Consider the following 18,280-nt stretch of genomic DNA (forward strand, 5'->3'; position numbering starts at 1 on the left):
GACTGCTTCCAGTTAGCTTTCTCGGTCAGCCTCAACAAATGAACAGATCTCACACTGTTCTCACGATGGCCTCCGAAAATCACTAAGCAAGACAATGGTTCTAAAATCAAATAATCTCCACCAAGTGTGGGATCCCTTTAACAGATAATCTGCTTTGCAAACACTCCACTGACCTGACAGAGACTTTGCCAGGTCTGACACCTCCCCCTGTCTAATTTTGCTCCCAATCTTTTCTTTTTATGTTTTTTTTTTTTTCTTTTTTACTTTCCAGCTAACCTTTTGAATTCTTGACTCCATCTTTGTGTCTGCTTCCTAGAAAGGCTATTCTGTGATAGACTGTACCTGGAATAGTCTGAAAAAGCAGGCAGTAAAATAGGCTTTGGGGACTATATCTCTCACCACGAGCCCTTTAGTAAAGAGGTCAACAGCCCTCGAGGTAAGTGGTGTGCAGACAACCTCAGCACAAGGTAGTGATCCAACTGTTAAAACATTCATTCACGTGTGGAAAACTGGGATGCTACACGATTAAAGTGGCATGCCTTAGCCAATGGGATGATTCAGGCATTTGAAATGTATGGGGAATGATACAATGTAAGAACAACGCAATTACATAAATAGTTGTTGCTACATTGCACTGATGCCCTAAAGGTTGAGGACAATTAACCAACAACTGTAACAAAATAAAAAAACTAGTTTCTTTGCTAGCTTGCAGAGAAGTCCTCGCCTCATGCAGTGGGCAAACACAAGATGAATCCAGCACAGGACTTGATAGTCTCAGTGGCTCAAGTCCAAAGACACTCAGATAGTCACAGGGGCAGGTCTGTTACAGCAAAATCAAAATTCTGATTAAGAAAACCTGGGATCCTGACATACAACTGAGTATGTGTTCCCGAAGATTCTGACCTCCCCAGACCTCTTCTGAATCCTCTGAGCCTGAAGAAGTGATCTCAACCTCTCCATTAAGAACCATCAAACTCTCACCACCAGCAGCAGCAAAACAGAAGGAAAATATAGAGGTCTTTCTCCACAAGACAACATGCATCCACCTCAGGAGATGTCCCCGATTCTACTTCTGGCCCTCAAGCCTATAAAAGAGTTAAGTCACAGCCAGGGACATGTTAGGTCTGATAAGAGAGGAAAGGGACATTACCCCAAAGGAGCTGCAAGACCTACACAGCAAATAGAAGCAGGACTGGGAGATAAATCTAGACCAGGAAAGCCAGAAATAAGACTGAATATATTAGAATTTGTGGACCTGCTATACCCTCTCAGAACACAAGACATAGCATTTTGGTAAGGACCCCAGAAGATGGTGAAAACTCACTGCTAAGGTGGCTCCAAGAAACTGGAAACAAGCAATAACCCACAATGACTACAGTTGAAATGCCTGAACTGGAGAGACAGAATTTTAAGGGATTAAAGGCTCAGAAAAATAGGCAGGCTAGAATGGACATATTCTGTGAGGCCAGAAGATCCACCAAAGTGTATGGGCCATGGAAGGACCCGGAAGATACCTAGTCACCAAGGTCATCAGAAATACACTGGTCAGAATAAAACCAAAATCACTAAGAAAGATAATCAGTGGCTCTCCTCTGCAAACCAGGGTGAGTATAAAAGAGCATGTCAGGGCACCTGAGTGGCTCAGTTGCTTGAACATCCAACTCTTGATTTCGGCTCAGGTCATGATCTCCGGCTCTCCGGGATCAAGACCCACATCAGGCTCCACGCTCAGCATAGAATCTGCTTGTCCCTCTCCCTCTGCTCCTCCCCCACCCCTTGCTCCCTGTCATTCTCTCGAAGATAAATGGATAAATCTTAAAAAAAAAAAAAAAACATGTCATAGACGTTAGCTTGCTAAAAGGAATGGGAATAATAGTGTCTTAAACTAATACTAAATATACCCCAAGGACCCAATATTCAACCTGTGTCACAAATAGTTAAGGTCCATCTCTCCATCACCTGTGGAAATAAATGGAACTTCTCACTACAAATGGAAATTCTCTGGAACTTATGATAGGGATTCCTCATTAATGTACCTTGGCCAGACCCTGGAGAGAAGAACATTCTGTCTTGACAAAAAGTTCACCAGCTAAACTATACCCATTCTTTCTCCCGAACATTTAGAGCCTCTGCCTTATAGCTACTATACCAGCTGCCATGAACCTCAGTTCAGGACAGGTGAGAGATGATGTCTACATGATAATAAAGCGGAGATGGTTTTGAAGCAAAGGTTGTGGGAACCAGGAAAATGCAGAGCCCACCCACCACCACCACCACCACCCCAGAAAATGTGGAAGTAAGTGGCACAGCCTTAGGGGAAAAAGTCTTCGCAAGGGAACAGGGATAAATTAAGACAAAGAGGTAGAGAGGATGATTTATGAAGGAGGGGAGTTTGTCACAGAATTAAGTCAAAATGGATGTGTCCATCATCACATCATTCTCTGCCTGATTAACTCCTACTTATCCTTTAAGAACCACGCTAGCAACCCTGCCTTAAAAAGAGCTTTCCCTGTTCTTCACATGCCCCAAATCTTGACTTAGTACCGCTTCAGGGTGTCACCACAGCAACTATGACAGAATGCATTCTTTTCTGTTGTAACTGTTTTTATTGAGCTATAATTCACATACCATAAAATTCAAACTTTAAAGGTGTACAATTCAATGTTCTTAGTATATTTACAAGTTGTGCAATTCTCTCCAACATCTAAGTCTAGAACATTCCAACACATAAAAAGAAGCCCCATACCCATTAGCAGTCATTCTCCATTCACCCTTCCTGCCAGCCCTAGGTGACCACAAGTCCCCTTTCTGCCTCTATGCATTTACCGATTTTGGACATTTTATATAAACAGAACTATACAATATGTAGTCCTTTTGTCTGGCTTCTTTCACTTAGCCTAATGCTGTCAAGGTTTATCTATGTTGTAGCATGTAACAATATGTACTTCTCTCGTTTTTATGGCTGAATCATATTCCATTATGTCTATATGCCACATTTTTTTTACCCATTCATCAGGTGATGGACATTGGGATTATTTCCACTTTATGGCTACTATCAATAATGCTGCTATGAACACTGGTGAACAAGTTTTTAAGTGAACCTATGTTTTCGACTCTCTTGGATATATGCCTAGGAATGGAATTGCTGGGTCATATGGGAACTCTGGGCTCAACTTTTTGAAGAACTGCCGAACAGTTTTCTATTTTATATTCCCACCAGCAACGTACCCGTTTTTCATTTATCTAGCCCTCAAATTTCTTGAGGGCAGGTACTATCTTATGTTCTACCATATCCCCAGCATTTAGCACAGTGCCTAATGCAATACGGTTGTGCAGGAGTATTTGTAAAGTGAATGACTAAATTAAAAGCCCAATAATTTCTTTTCACTTTATGTCTTGTTTTGGAGAGATAATTATCAAAATACCACTTCATCGCAATGCTCCCTCCCAATACCTTTAACTTTCTTCTCTCCAGACTCCTTCCCCTCTGAAACTAATCTAAGTAAATAACATACTCTTAGGCACCAACACTTGAGATGGGTGCTCTATAATCACGAGACTGAAGGATTGGGATCTACTCAGGACTGCTCACTTGCACATTAGAGAAGTTAATATAATATAATCTGATGGTAGAACCAAGTGTTTCCAAGTTAGCAACAATTGGCAGACAGGCAGATATTCATGTATATTTTCAAAATGATTCTCCTGCAAATATAGGCCCAAGACATATTTGACTGTAGGTCACCCTCTGCGGGCCCTGCTGTCAATAACACTACAATAGACCCGGGAGGGAAGGGAGCAAAGTGACTCCCACATGGGGCCAGAGGCAACATATGGGGCCCATCCCATTACAAAGGCAGCCAGAGAAGCTCTGCAGATGAAAGGGCCTTCCAATTCTAGCAGCTCTGGGTGGGGATTAGCCTCCTGCAATTGGTACATAAGTAGCCTGATGACTTCCAGTTCTGGCCAGTTAAAGAGACTATTGAAAAGAGTAAATACTTTGATCCTCAAACACGAAGAGGACATATGCACTTACACTTTACACATGACTGACTTCGCTTGTTATGAAATAGGACACATCTTTAATAAAATATGAACATACATTAAAATTCCCTGTCAAATCTCACGAAAATCTCCCCACTTCCGCTCCTGATAAACATTTACTAATACGGAAAGAGAAGACTCCCCTGATATTTTATATAAGACACATCACATTGTACACATATACTTTGCATCATTTCAATTTTTTAAGACTAGAAGTTATATGTAACTGTGTTCAATAAATTCTCAAACTTTTATATAAATGACATGCGAAAAGCAGCATACCCACCCAAAGGCTGCCCATGTTTCTAGAACCTGTGAACATGTTACATTACATGGAAAAAGAGACTTTGCAGATGTAATGAATGTTATATACCCTAAAATAAGGAAATGACCAGGATAATCTAGATGGACTCAGTGTGACCACATGAGCTCTTAAAAGGAGAGATCTTTCTCTGGCTGGAATCAGTTGCTGCAGAAAGAGAAGTCAGAGAAATTTGAAGGGTGAGAGAATTTCGAACTGCTCTTGCTGGAAGGGGACCACATGGAAAGCATGAAGACAAATGTCGGCATCCTATAGGACCCCGCGGCGCAGCCCCCAAAATGACAGCGGACAAGGAAATGGGGACCTCAGTTCCATAATCACAAGAAACTGAATCTGGCCAGCAACCTGAATAAGTGTGGAAGCAGATTCATCCTCAGAGCCTCCAGACCGGGACTCAGTCTAGCCAACACCAGGATTTCAACCTTGCGATGTACTGAGCGGAGGACCCAGCTAAGCCACTGTCCTCTTGACTTCTGACCCAAAGAACTATGAATAAATACATTCCTGTTGTTTTAAGCCACTAAGTTTGTAGTAATGTGTTATGGCAGCATCAGATAACTAATATATTACCAAATGTCAGTATATGAAATTCCAAAATTCCATGGTAATGAAACACAATAACCACTAGAACAATCAATTAAAATTGCACACTCCTGGAACCAATTCATGTTCCACTACCAAACGTTATTTGTTATGATAAATACATGGGAGATTTCTACCCATAATTATGGGGTAGTTTTTAAAATTACATCTAGGAATAATATGCCAATTTCTAAGTAATTGTCCTCTCCAACATGTACAACTTTAGCATTCATTTTTAAAAAGTAAATAGATAAGTGCTTTGTCACATCTTTCATATTGGCTTATCAGTTGATACAGTTCACTTTAGGTATACATCTTTTTTATAATATGTTTAATATATTTAATTAGATTCCTATTTCGTGTAACCCTATATTAGTCACATTAACAAAAGCTGGTGACTGTTAATAAAGTTGAATGAATCAATGCTTTCAAAAACATATGTACATAAATGATGTCGAAAGTTTATAGGTCTCAAAAATACAAAGAATACTAAGGCGAAAGTCACTTATATTTTTAGTATATAAATATATAAGGCCAATAACATTGACTTATTTTTTTAATAAGACTTTATTAGTCTAATGACCGTATTTTGGTATTTAGGTTTCTTAAATTAGTACTCCAAGTTGCATGTGGCTTCTTGCAAGCACACCCCAGTTCCTCCAGTTCCTGATCTGAAGAACACACGCTTAGGATAGTCCAAGGTCTACCTGCTCCAGCCAATGTTTCTAAATTATAACAATGCCAACGAAATTGGACTTTTCCAGAGACTCTACAATATGATATAAAATCTAGATTTGGAACACAGACACTTACTTTTTCTGAGTTCTTTCAGCCAGCCTTGCAATCTCTATCGCTGCCTTCCTTGCTTCAAAATCTTCCCTTTTTACCACCTCTCCAGTCCCTCGGTAGCCTAGCTCCACCAACTGGCGGGCCAGGCCTTCATCCTAAAGAGGAAAATAAATTTTAAGATTTGTGCACGAATTAGACCCCCTATTTTATTCAATGTATACTGAATAATTGTTTTGAATGAAAATTCAAATTTATTTTTTTTAAATGAGACATATGAGATACAAAGGCTTAGAATTCTTTTTAACAATACTTTCATAAGCATCAGATTTGTCACCCCTTTCCCACAGATGTACAATGAAGAAAAAAAAGGAAACATCAGTCACTAAATTTTCTCTAAGGGATTAAAGGACAAAAGTCTGTTGTGTTTTTAATTCATTTATGAGAGCAGCTGTAGATAATTAATAGAGTATCTTTAAAACAATAAAACTGAGACAATAGTACTATACAAGAAAGACTTTTAAAAAACAAATTGCACAAAAAGAGAATTGGGTTGCTCCCCATAAAGTGCAACATTTCAGAGACTTACTTCCTTGAAGTCAATGAACTGATGACACAGAGCATTAAAACTTCAAATACAAAATAAAGAGCAGATGAATTTCCTATTTAACTGGAAAGATATTGTTTCCACATAACGTTGGTACCAATAAAAACAGCAAAGTAGAAACCCAGAAAGATGACAACAAAAAAGCTTCAAGCTGAAAAAAACTTCCTCACAATCCTTCAGCTCTTTTGTATTTCAGCTACTTTAAGAAATGTCTCACACATTTGCTGTTTCCCCATAATCTGAAAAGGTGTTGTTTTATATTAAATTACTAACGCGAGGACTAAAGCATTATATATATATATATATATATATATATATATATATATATATATATATATATAATGTTCCTTATATTATCATCTTGGTTAAATATGAAATATTTGAAAGACAGTGAAAACAGCATACATTTTATTGTTACAGACACTTAGTACATCACTGTGGAATGCAAGAACCATCTGACAGGATTAAATGAAAAAATGTGAGATGCCTGGTTAATAATCTATTCAGCCCTTAGAGGCTATTTTATTTTATTTAATGATTTTTTATTATATTATGTTAGTCACCATACAGTACATCCCCGGTTTCCGATGTAAGGCTCGATAATTCATTAGTTGTGTATAACACCCAGTGCACCATGCAATACGTGCCCTCCTTACTACCCATCACCGGTCTATCCCATTCCCCCACCCCCCTCCCCTCTGAAGTCCTTAGAGGCTATTTTAAAATTCAAACCAATGGGAAAAAAAATTTAGATATTATCGGCCTAGAAAACTTGCCACTTTCCTTTGCTAAACATTAAAAGCAAGTACAGTTGACCCTCGGACAGCAAGGGTTTGAACTGTGCAGGTTCACTTACACACATTTTTTTCTCAATAAATACACTGGAAAATTCTTTAGAGATTTGCAACAATTTGAAAAAAACTCACAAATGAATTGTGGAGCCTAGAAATAGTAAAAGAATTAAGAAAAAGTTACCTGTGTCATAAATGCATAAAATATATGTAAATACTAGTCTATTTTATCATTTACCACCCTAAAAGATACACAAATGTATTATAAAACGTTAAAATTTATCAAAACTTACAGACCGTAAACCATCTTTTCATTTTTCATTCTGGTGTTAGTAATACGTATAACAACTACAGTGATCTGTATCCTATAAGACAATATTGACTTAGGTACTGATAGACGATTCCTCTTGTAAAGAGTTGATGTAAACTTATAGTTTAGATAAACAGTCCAGTACTATAAATGTATTTTCTCTTCCTTATGATGTTTCTTTTAAGATTTTATTTATTTGAAAGAGAAGTGAGAGAGAGCATGAGTGGGGGGAGGGGCAGAGGGAGAGGGAGAAGCAGACTTCCCCCTGAGCAGGGCTCTATGCCAGGACTCTGGATCAGCTGAAGGCAGACAGTTAACAGACTGAGCCACTCAGGCTCCCCTCCTTATGACGTTCTTAAAAACATTATCTTTTCTGTAGCTTACTTTATTGTAAGACTCGCATATAATACACGTGATAAACAAAACATGTATGTTTTTGTTCTCTCTTCAACTGTTTATGTTCCCAGTAGGACCTCTGGTCAACACTAGGTTATTGGTAGTTAAGTTTTGGGAGTCTCAAAAGTTCTCCACAGATTTTCAATTGCGCGGGGCTGGGGGGGGGGGGCGGTCAGTGCCCCTAATTCCCTTGTTGTTCAAGGTCAACTGCATGGAACTCTGTGCAGTAATGGGGATGCATTTACTAAGCTAATACAGTGCAAAGCACCAGGCCTTGGGAGGGCTATGTGCCTTTTTTTCTGACTCATTTCCCTGCTTATTATACTTGTTATTCCTAGGCTCTTCAGTGAGAAACACAAAACTAAGGAAATGCCTCCACCTAGTGGAATTAATATTTAATTGAAAAAAGAATGAAGATTTTGGATTTGATTTACAAAAGAGATGATCTGAGTGTAACTTTTCATAAATATATTGCTAAAAGTAAGCATATGGGAAGAACTCTCAGCTAAACTCTAAGATGTGGGGTTTTTCTAGAACATATATGACTTGTAGTCAACACAGTATTTGATATGGCAAAGGCCATTAAAAAGTTGCTGTATTAATTTCATATATGGGATGAATTGTGTATTTCTGTGTGCCTTACCTGGGCCACACAAAATCATTTGGACAGCTCTGCATTCATCCACGCTAGTGTATACTGCAACAAATAGCAAGATCTACTGAGAAAACAAGTAGAAAGCCGAAGTTGGTTGCCTCACCAATCATTACCACTAGTAGAATCATACGTCATCTGTCCACTTTAAATGGTCAATTATCTTTAAAGAAAATATCCTTAAAGAAACCTGAAAAACAACACATTTTTACTTATTCACGTATTTAGCATTTCCGATGCCTTATTCCTTTATGTAGATTCATGTTTCCTGCTGATATGATTTTCCTTCTACCTAAAAAACTTTCAGCATTTCTTGTGGTGTAGGTCTGCCAACAACGAATTATCTTGCCTTTTGTTTGACTGAAAAAATGGAGACGTTTTTGCTGGATTAGTGTTCCAGGTTGACCTTTCAACACTTTAAAGATGTCACCGCATTGCCCCATGCCTCATATTACCTCTGAGAGGTGCTTAGTCTTTCCTGTTTTATTTTACATAATGTGTACTTTCATTTTAGATTCCTTTAAGACTTTCTCTTTATCACTGGTTTTCAGCAATTTTAAGATAGTCCTTGGATTGGTTTCTTTGTGTTTATTCTGCTGGGAATGCATTGTACTCCCTGACTCTACGGATATATAGTTTTCACAAAATTTGGAAACTTCTTAGCCATTATTTTTTCAAAAATATTTTATTTCTTACTTCCCTCTGATCCTTCTGGGATTCCACTTAACATTTTTTGGAAGGGCAAAAAGATTATCATTTTCTATAAAACTAATGGTTTTGACTATAACAGTTCATCTTAGTAAAAATAGGTAATTAGCCATGAAATCCAAGTATATAAATAAGGCAGTAATCTTGTATTAATTGTCAATGCTTCTTCCCTCATGTGATCGTGAGTCATCGACTTTTGGAGGCCAGCAGTTTGGAGCAGGTTAACTATAAAGAGGCGTCATGCAGAGCAGAACCCAGAGATGGCTTGCCCTTAAAGAGAAGGCTTCCTTGCTACACATGAACCATAAAACATGTGGCAAGGCTGAGGCCACCCAAGTAGGCAGCAAATGTCTGACTACATGACTATTCTTTTGGGACAGATGTGAGACATCTCTCAGCTGCTGCGAGAGATGTTTGGCCCCAAGGATCTGCAATGGAATGGTGCCTTCCACTGCTGTGGCCTTGGACCTTGGCAGAGTTGGGACTGGGTCTCCAGACTTCCATCTCAGAAGCCCACAACACTGCTCAGGGTCCTACTGATTTCTGGAAGGCTACAGATCTGTGGCCTGGCGTGCACAATTCACTCCCCGAACAGATTTGGGGCTGTACTACCCCCAGTCTTTGGGCCAGAGCCCATGCCCACCCCCAACCTGGCTGCACCCCTGGGGCAAAGTGCCTCCCACACTGTTCCTCTAATAGGGTGAGGGTGAGGGGTAGATAAAGATTGGAATTCGGTGTTATGTGGGGTGAGCCAGACTCCTAACAGGTGAGTCTGAAACAAGGGGTAGCCAGCATCTGGAGCACCGAGGTAGTTCTCATCAGAAAAAAAGAAAAAGAGAGATAAGGAAGGAAGGAAGGAAGGAAGGAAGGAAGGAAGGAAGGAAGGAAGGAAGGAAAGATGGAAGGAAGGAAGGAAGGGGAAAGGGAGAGAGAGAGGGAAGGAGGGAGGGAGGAAGGAGAAGGGAGGGAAGGAAGGAGAAGGGGAGGAGGGGAAGAAGGGAGAAAGGAAGACAGGGAGGGAGGGTGGGAGGAAGGAAGGAAGGAGGGAAAGAAGGGTGGGTGGGTCTATGGCTCCTAGAACACTTGACGTTGCCCACAGGCTACTGAGGCTCCCTTAGCTTTTGTGTCTTTTGTCATTATGTTATATATTGCTGGAAAAGAGTTATTTATTGTAGTTCAATCTCAGATTTCTCCAACTAAACTCACTGATTCGTTCGAATAGGGTTCCAGTTTAATTTTCTTGTATTCTCACGGCAGATCATCATACTGCCTTTATAATAATATTCTGACTTCTTCCAAGTGTTTATGACACTTTTCTTTCCTTGTAGCATTGCTGTGGTCAGACTACCAATAAAAAGCTAAGAGTACTCACAAAAATTTTTATCATGTTTTTATTCCAGTGCTAAACGTTCAAATGTGTAACCACCGATTACGAAGTTTACGAGTGTTTGCTATACTATACAACAAGTTATGACATGAGTTTAGAATTTTATCCTATGCTTTTTCTGCATCTATGGGGATTAAATTTTTTCTTTTTAAATTTAATGTCATGGGAAAATTCATGAGAAGAATTTGCTCAAGTTACAAAATCAGAAAAGACCAGTAGGTAGTTTTAGAAGTTCCTGTTTCCCTCCCCTCCCCCCCCCAACACACAAAGACTTTATTTTTTACTCCCATTTGAATGCTAAATTACCTACTTCAGTCAGTCCAGGCAGGAAACAGATGACACATTTAAATGGAGTAACTGAAGGAAATTGAGTGGCTGAGTTAATTAACAAAGGTATAGACAGGGTTAAGAGAAATCCTAGAGAGATAATGAAGCACCCTGCAGCTAGCTACAGCAATAAGCTATTAACAGCCACTAACTAGTCCAAATGAGGTAAGAGGGGGGAGCAGTTAATAAAGCCTAGGGAAACAGCTGTAGGACTCAAGCCTAAATTGTGGCTTTCTGAAAGAAAATATCCATTACGAACCTATAGCACAGTATGGAAGGAATGGGGGCGGGGGGGGGGCTGCTTAACCTCTCTCTTTTGGCTTCTAATTTATTTCTGGTGCCTCTTATTGGGTTTAAATGGCCAAAGGGAAGGGGGCCCAGTTGAAAACATCAACAGAAATCAACCTCTTGGGACAAAGAGTAAGTTGGGGTAGGACAGAAGGTAGATCTCAAGAGTCAAACAGAAAATATCTAATAGAAGCAGGGAACGAATTCTGGTTCAAAATAAAATTTTCCAGAAGTTTAAAGATATACTCCATTTTCTTTTAGGAATCACTACTGGGAATACAATGTAAGATCAAACCGACTTACAGGTAAGTTGTTGACACTCCAAATTACCTTTTAATTTGGATAAAATATAGAAAATGTAAAAATTAGCCATTTTAAGCATATAGTCCAGTGGTATTAAGTACATTCATACAGTCGTGCAATCATTGCCACCATCAATCACCAGAACTCTTCATCTTACAAAACTGAACCTCTATTCCAATTAAACAATAACTCCCATTCTCCCTTTCCCCCAGACCCTGGCAATGACCATTCTACTTTCTGTCTCTGTGAATCTGACTACCCTAGGAATCTCGTAAAAGTGAAATTACACAGTATTTGTCTTTTTGTGGCTGGATTATTTCAGTTAGCATAATGTCCTCCAAGTTCATCTATGCTGTGGAATGTGTCAGAATTTCCTTCCTTTTCAAGGCTGAATAATATTGCCTTATAGATAGATAGCACATTTGTTTATGCACTGATCCATCAAACAGATACTTGGGTTGCTTCCACCTTCTGGTTATTGTGAGTGATGCTGCTATGAACATGGGTACACAAATATCTGTTCTAGTCCCTGCTTCCAATGCTTTTGGCTGTACACTCATAAGTGAAATTGCTGGATCATATAGTAATTCTCACTTTAATTTTCTGAGGAGCCGCTCCAACACAGTCAACTGTTTCTACAATGACTGCTCCATTATATACTGCCACCAGTGGTGCAGTATTCCAATTTCTCCATATCCTTGCTGACACTTGTTATTATCTGTTGTTGGGTTTTTTTGTTTGTTTTTTGGGGGTTTTTTTGAAAATAGCTACCTAATAGATGTGAAATGGTATATCATTGTGGGATGGTGTTTTTTTACATTAGTTTCAGGGGTACAACTTAGTGATTTGACAAGTTTATACATTATGCTACATTCACAGGTGTACCATCTGTCCCATTTCATCGCTATTACAGTATCATCAACTATATTCCTCATGCTATGCCTTTTATTCTCCTGACTTATTCATTCCATAACTGGAAGTCTGTATCTCCCACTCCTCTTCACCCAACCTCCCACTTCCCCTCCTTCTGGCAACCATCAGTTTATTCTCTGTATTTACAGGTCTGATGCTGTTTACTTCTTTTTTTTAGATTCTACTTACGAGTGGAATCATGCACTTTCTCAGTCTGATTTATTTCACTTAGCATAATACACTCTAGGTCCATTGATGTCATCTCAAACAGCATAGTCTCATCCTTTTTTATGGCTATGTAATATTCATGTGTGTGTGTGTGTGTGTGTGTGTGTGTGTGTGTGTGTACCACACTCTCCTTGATGAACACTGAAGTTGCTTCCATATCTTGGCTATGGTAAATAATGATGAAATAAACATAGGTGTGCACATTTTTGAATTAGGGTTTTTCAAAAGATTTTATTTATTTGACACAGAGAGAGAGAGAGAGAGCGTGCACAAGCAAGGTGAGTGGCAGGCAGAGGCAGAGGGAGAAGCAGGCCCCCTGCTGAGCAGGGAGTCCCATGTGGGACTCAATCTCAGGACCCTGGGATCATGACCCGAGCTTAACCACCTGACCCACCATGCACTCCTGAATTAGTGTTTTCATTTTGTTAGATAAATACCCAATAGTGGAATTAAGGGATTGTGATATTTCTATTTTTAATTTTTTGAGGAATCTCCATACCGTTTTCCAGAGTGGCTGCTCCAGTTTGCATTCCCACCAACCATGCCCCAGATTTCCCTCATCTCCACATCCTCACCGACACTTGTTATTTCTTGTCATTTTGATTTTAGCAATTCTAATAGGTATATGGTGATATCTTACTGTGGTTTTGATTTGCATTTCCTTGGTGATTAGTGATTTTGAGCATCTTTTCATGTGTCTGTTGGCCATTTGTGTGTCTTCTTTGGAAAAATACCTGTTCAGGTCCTTAGCCCATTTTCCAATCAGACTGGTTCTTTTTTTTTCTTTTTGGTGTTAAGTTACATAAATTCTTTATATATGTTGGATATTAACCCTTTATCAGATATATCATTTGCATATATATTCTCCCATTCAGTAGGTTGTCTTCTTGTTTTGTTGCGGTACAACACCTTTTTATTTTGATGTAGTCCCAAGTGTTTATTTTTGTTTTTGTTTCCCTTGTCTTAGGAGACATATCTAGAAAAATGTTACTGTGGTTGAGGCCAGAGAAATTACTGCAATGCTCTCTTCTAGGATTTTAATGGTTTCAGGTCTCACATTTAGGTCTCTAACCCATTTTGAGTTTATTTCTATATATGGCATTAGAATGTGGTCCAGTTTCATTCTTTAATGTGTAGCTGTCCAACTTTCCCAGCACCATTTATTGAAGAAACTGTCTTTTCCTCACTGTATATATGATTGTGGTTTTGATTTGCATATCTAATAATTAATGATGTTGAACATCTTTTTATGAGTTTATTGGACATTTGTGATACTCTTTGAAGAAATATCCAAATTCTTTGCCAATTTTTAATTGAGTTGTTTGCTTTTGTGTTGTTGAGTTGTAGAAGTTCTTTACATACTCTAGATATTAACCCCTTATTAGATAAATAATCTGCAAATATTTCCTCCCATTCAATGGGCTGCCTTTTCACTCTACTGATAAAGTACTTTGGTGAACAAAAGTTTTCAATTTTGATGTCATCCAATCCAATTTGAATTATTTTTGAATTATCATTTTATTCTCAGAATTCTAAAATCCTACCACTATCTACCTAGGTGTGAATCTTTTTCATTTGTCCAACTACATAGCTAATGGACACTACAATTTTGTGCTTACCTCCCACACAAAAATTTTTTGTTATTCAATGAGTATTTTATCCCCCTTATTTTCTGCATAATTTCCTTCTGGTAAGTTTATTAGATAGATATTGAGCCTCCTGGAATTATTCTTTCATATTTTCTTTCATTTTATTCTTTTTTATTTTCCTCATCTTTTTTTCACTATATTCTGGGTAGTTATATCACTTTTAACTTCCAGATGATTAATTTGTTCTTCAAAAAGTGTCCATCCTTTTTAAATTAGTTAGCCCTTTTTAAAATGTTATCAATTATATTTTTAATTTCTAAGAATTTTTCTTGCTCTCTGATTGCTCCCTTTTCATACATTTATTATTTTGTTTATAGATTTCATTGATACTAAAATGTCTCTGAGATACAAAATTGGAATTTATTTAAAGTTCTCTCTGGGTTTTAAATGTTTTGTTTTGTTTGACAGTAGTTATTCTCCTTATTTGCCTTGGGCTATCTCTTTCATGCTATTATGTTTCCTCAAACATCTGTAGATACATATGAACAGAAGACTGGATTGATTGATACAGACATTAGCATGGATTCCCTCCATAGTTGTTCAAGTCTAGTTCCTAACTGGACTCTCCTCTGAAAAGGTGAACTGCAGGAGTTCTGTCTAAAAGGGCAGAATATGGCAATGTACAGACTCCACTTGAGGATATGCGGGCATTAAGAAGGAAGGAGAGTTGGGATATACCTCACTCTCTCCAACCTAACGGCCAAAATAAGAAGGGCTTGGCATAATAAGTATAACTTTTTCCAGATAGTATTCTCCTCTTCAGAACTTCTAACATTTTGAATTACTTTGCACTTAGCTCTTATTTCTCAGGCCCCTTTACTCCCTCCAGGTCTCCTTGTTAGGCATGTACTTCACTTTCCTTAGAGAACAGTTCTCTCATTCATTCTTGGGTTAAATAGTGCGAGTGTACATGCTATGTACAGGTGTACCTCTGGCTTAGCTATGTACAGTTAACTTCTTTAATCAATTACAGGTTCTCTCCTGCCCTCTGTATTCCTATTGACTCTGATATTTCTCTAAATCTGTTTTATTCATTTTGGCCTACATTTTCTCTATCTTGTCAATCTGATACTATCTGCTTTCTAACTTACCAAAAATGTGCACAATTTCTTGTTCCCTAGAGTGGCATCATTTCTTGTTTCCTAGTGCTTTTATTGATTTATTCTCTTTCATATTGACATAGAAAATAGGTAGACAGATGATGAAAAAAGGGAGGGAGGAAGGGAGGGAAGGAGGAAGGGAGGGGAAGGTTGGTTGATTATATCCAGGGCTCCACAAGTCTGCTGTATCCACTTTAGTTCTAGTCACACTCTTCTCTTTTTTGATACACTAAAATAGCTTCACAAAAAGCCCTCTTGCCTCTATTTGTACACCAATATAAGCCATCCTCCCAGTGGAAGATTTGAATGATTAAACTACAAAGTGTTGAATTTAGTGACACATCCCTCATTCGCAACCATAGAAAAAACAATTTCTATTGAATGATGAAGATGGCAAGCAGCTTGCAGTGGGTTGAAAAGTGGAAGACAAGGATATGAAGACAATGATTATTTGACAATTCATTCCAGAATAATAACTATAAAAAGGAAAATAAAAAGATATGGTAGGACAAGATAGAGAGAACTCAATGAGCACAGAAAGGGACTCTGGAATTAAAGGTGAGAGGAACTAATCAGTACAGACAGTTCCCTAAAAGCATAAAAGGAAAGGGTGAAGAATGCAGGTAAATATCATCAATCAAGGGTATTACCTGCAAACAGCAGAGCTTACTGTCATCAGTCCAAATATAAAAAGAAATTACTGAAATACAATAGCCCCTAAATCCCAGGGAAAGTTGAGTTAAGCCTACAGAGCCAGAAACAACACTCACAGCCACAGGAACCGTTTCAGCAAATATTCCTCTGCTGCCACCACTGAAAACAGATACTGCAACTCACCATTTGACCAAGGGCATTAGACCCCAGCACTTCTGCCACTGCATCAACTGAAAGCCAAAACCTCCACCACCTTATTCAATACAAAATGGATTCCACATGGTGCTTTCTTCTTCGTGTTACTCTTTTCTAAAGAGCAGTCTCATGCAAGTGTGTGTAATTGGCAGTGCCTATGTACCTGCAAAGATAACACCAGAAGCAAGGGAAACAGAGAAGGTGAGTTTCTGTCTCTACCTTAGGAAGGTGGGACTCAGAGATGGGAACATCCTCAAAAACATTATACTGATAATGAGTGTTCAAAATCAGGACATATTCAGGAAGCAGACAGATTGGCATTACACATGGTAGACACTATTGACACATTTTGCCAATGTCATATGTGAAAAAAACCTCCGGGTTTTAACTTTAATTTCCCTGATTCTTAGTGTGGTTGATCATCTTTGTGTATGTTTCCTAACCATTTGCATTTCTTCTGTGAATTGCCTTCTGTTGATATGCCTTCTTTGTTTCACAACTTATTTTTTCAGACCTTTCCTACTTTCTTTAGACTTCTGACTCTTTTTTTTTTTTTAAGCTCACTTATTTATTTGACAGAGAGAGAGAGACAGCCAGCAAAAGAGGGAACACAAGCAGGGGGAGTGGGAGAGGAAGAAGCAGGCTCCCAGTACAGGAGACTGGTGTGAGGCTTGATCCCAGGACCCCGGGATCATGCCCTGAGCAGAAGGCAGATGCTTAACAACTGAGTCACCCAGGTGCCCCTAGACTTCTGACTCTTAGATGACCTCCACCCCTCAAAGTCAACAAAGAAAAGGCAATCAAGATGGAACCCTCTTCAGTTTTCTACCATGAAACTCATAAAACTACCTTAACTTCTTTGCAAAAAATGAAAAGGTTGACAATATCAAGTATTGGTGATGATCTGAGGAAATAGGTATCTCAAACACTGCTGGTGGGAGAGTAAATGGGTACTCTGGAGGGCACTTCAACCATGTTCATTATGACCCATCGATTCCACTTTTTGGTATATTTACAACTGCACATAAAGAACATGTACCAAAGATCCTCATTTCACTGTTGTTCATGATACTATATAAGGAAAACAAACTTCTAAAGAACCAACCTAAGTAAATAACAGATTCAATGCAGCAACTTATAAAGAATAGGGAGATCTATATAGAGGAACATTAAAAGGTCTCCAAGACTTAATGTCAATTTTTTAAATTACAGAAAAATATAAAAATTACCTTTTGTGTAAAAAAATGACAAAGAATGGTATACATATTTACATATAATAAAAATAAATACAATTTGTTGAAGACTATTCATATAAATACAAAGGAAGGATATTTGGTTGAACTATATAACCTTGCTGCTGCAGCTTGGCTCAGAACCACAACAAATAGTCATCATCTCCTACCTCCACCAGCCATGCTGGATTCCCCTCACATTCAACTAACACCAGCCATGCTGGATTCCCCTCACATTCAACTAACACCAGCCATGCTGGATTCCCCTCACATTCAACTAATACCTCTGCTGAGTGGTAATAGCATAACCAGTGTTGTGAACCAGACCTCATTCCTGAGGGGTCTGATCCCTCAGCAATTCCCCTTTCAAGCCCTGGTTGCTACACTTGTCCATTTACCACAGCAAGAGGCATCCAAGTGAATCAACAGAATCTCAAACACGTTCCTGCATTATTGTTTGTATAACAGCCCTAACTTTCCTGACATTCAAGGTCAATTATTCTTGCCACGATAGTAACTGTCTTCTTGCCTCCGGATTCCTAGACAAGGAGCTGAAAGATTCCAGGGAAGAGTTGTAACTTATAATTCAATGGGACTCTCACTGAGTCACCTGATGGGAGTATTCCCCCATATGGTACTGTAACAGCACTCCAACTGGTTGTAAGCGTTAAGTTGCTTCAAGCTACTTCTTGCTTGCTCACCTAATGCCCTTGATCTGTAGCAGAACTAACATGTTCCTTGAGATTTGCAGACCACTGGCCTTGAGGAGTGAGAACCAAACTTTCCCAGAAGATAAGGCCTGATTAC

General features: G+C 38.7%; 1 protein-coding gene across 1 annotated transcript in view; it reads right to left on the reverse strand.

The window, feature by feature from the left end:
- The window catches only part of CFAP299 (cilia and flagella associated protein 299), a 570,296-nt gene that overhangs the window by 540,717 nt on the left and 11,299 nt on the right, over positions 1-18,280 (reverse strand). Inside the window, exon 2 of the mRNA XM_045793116.2 lies at positions 5,762-5,892. Within this exon, the coding sequence (XP_045649072.1) occupies positions 5,762-5,892 (131 nt within the window). The remainder of the gene's footprint in view (positions 1-5,761; positions 5,893-18,280) is intronic.

This window comes from Ursus americanus, chromosome 8 (assembly GCF_024610735.1).
Source record: "Ursus americanus isolate L20-20 chromosome 8, mUrsAme1.1.p, whole genome shotgun sequence".
In the NCBI taxonomy this organism is placed as follows: Eukaryota; Metazoa; Chordata; class Mammalia; order Carnivora; family Ursidae; genus Ursus; species Ursus americanus.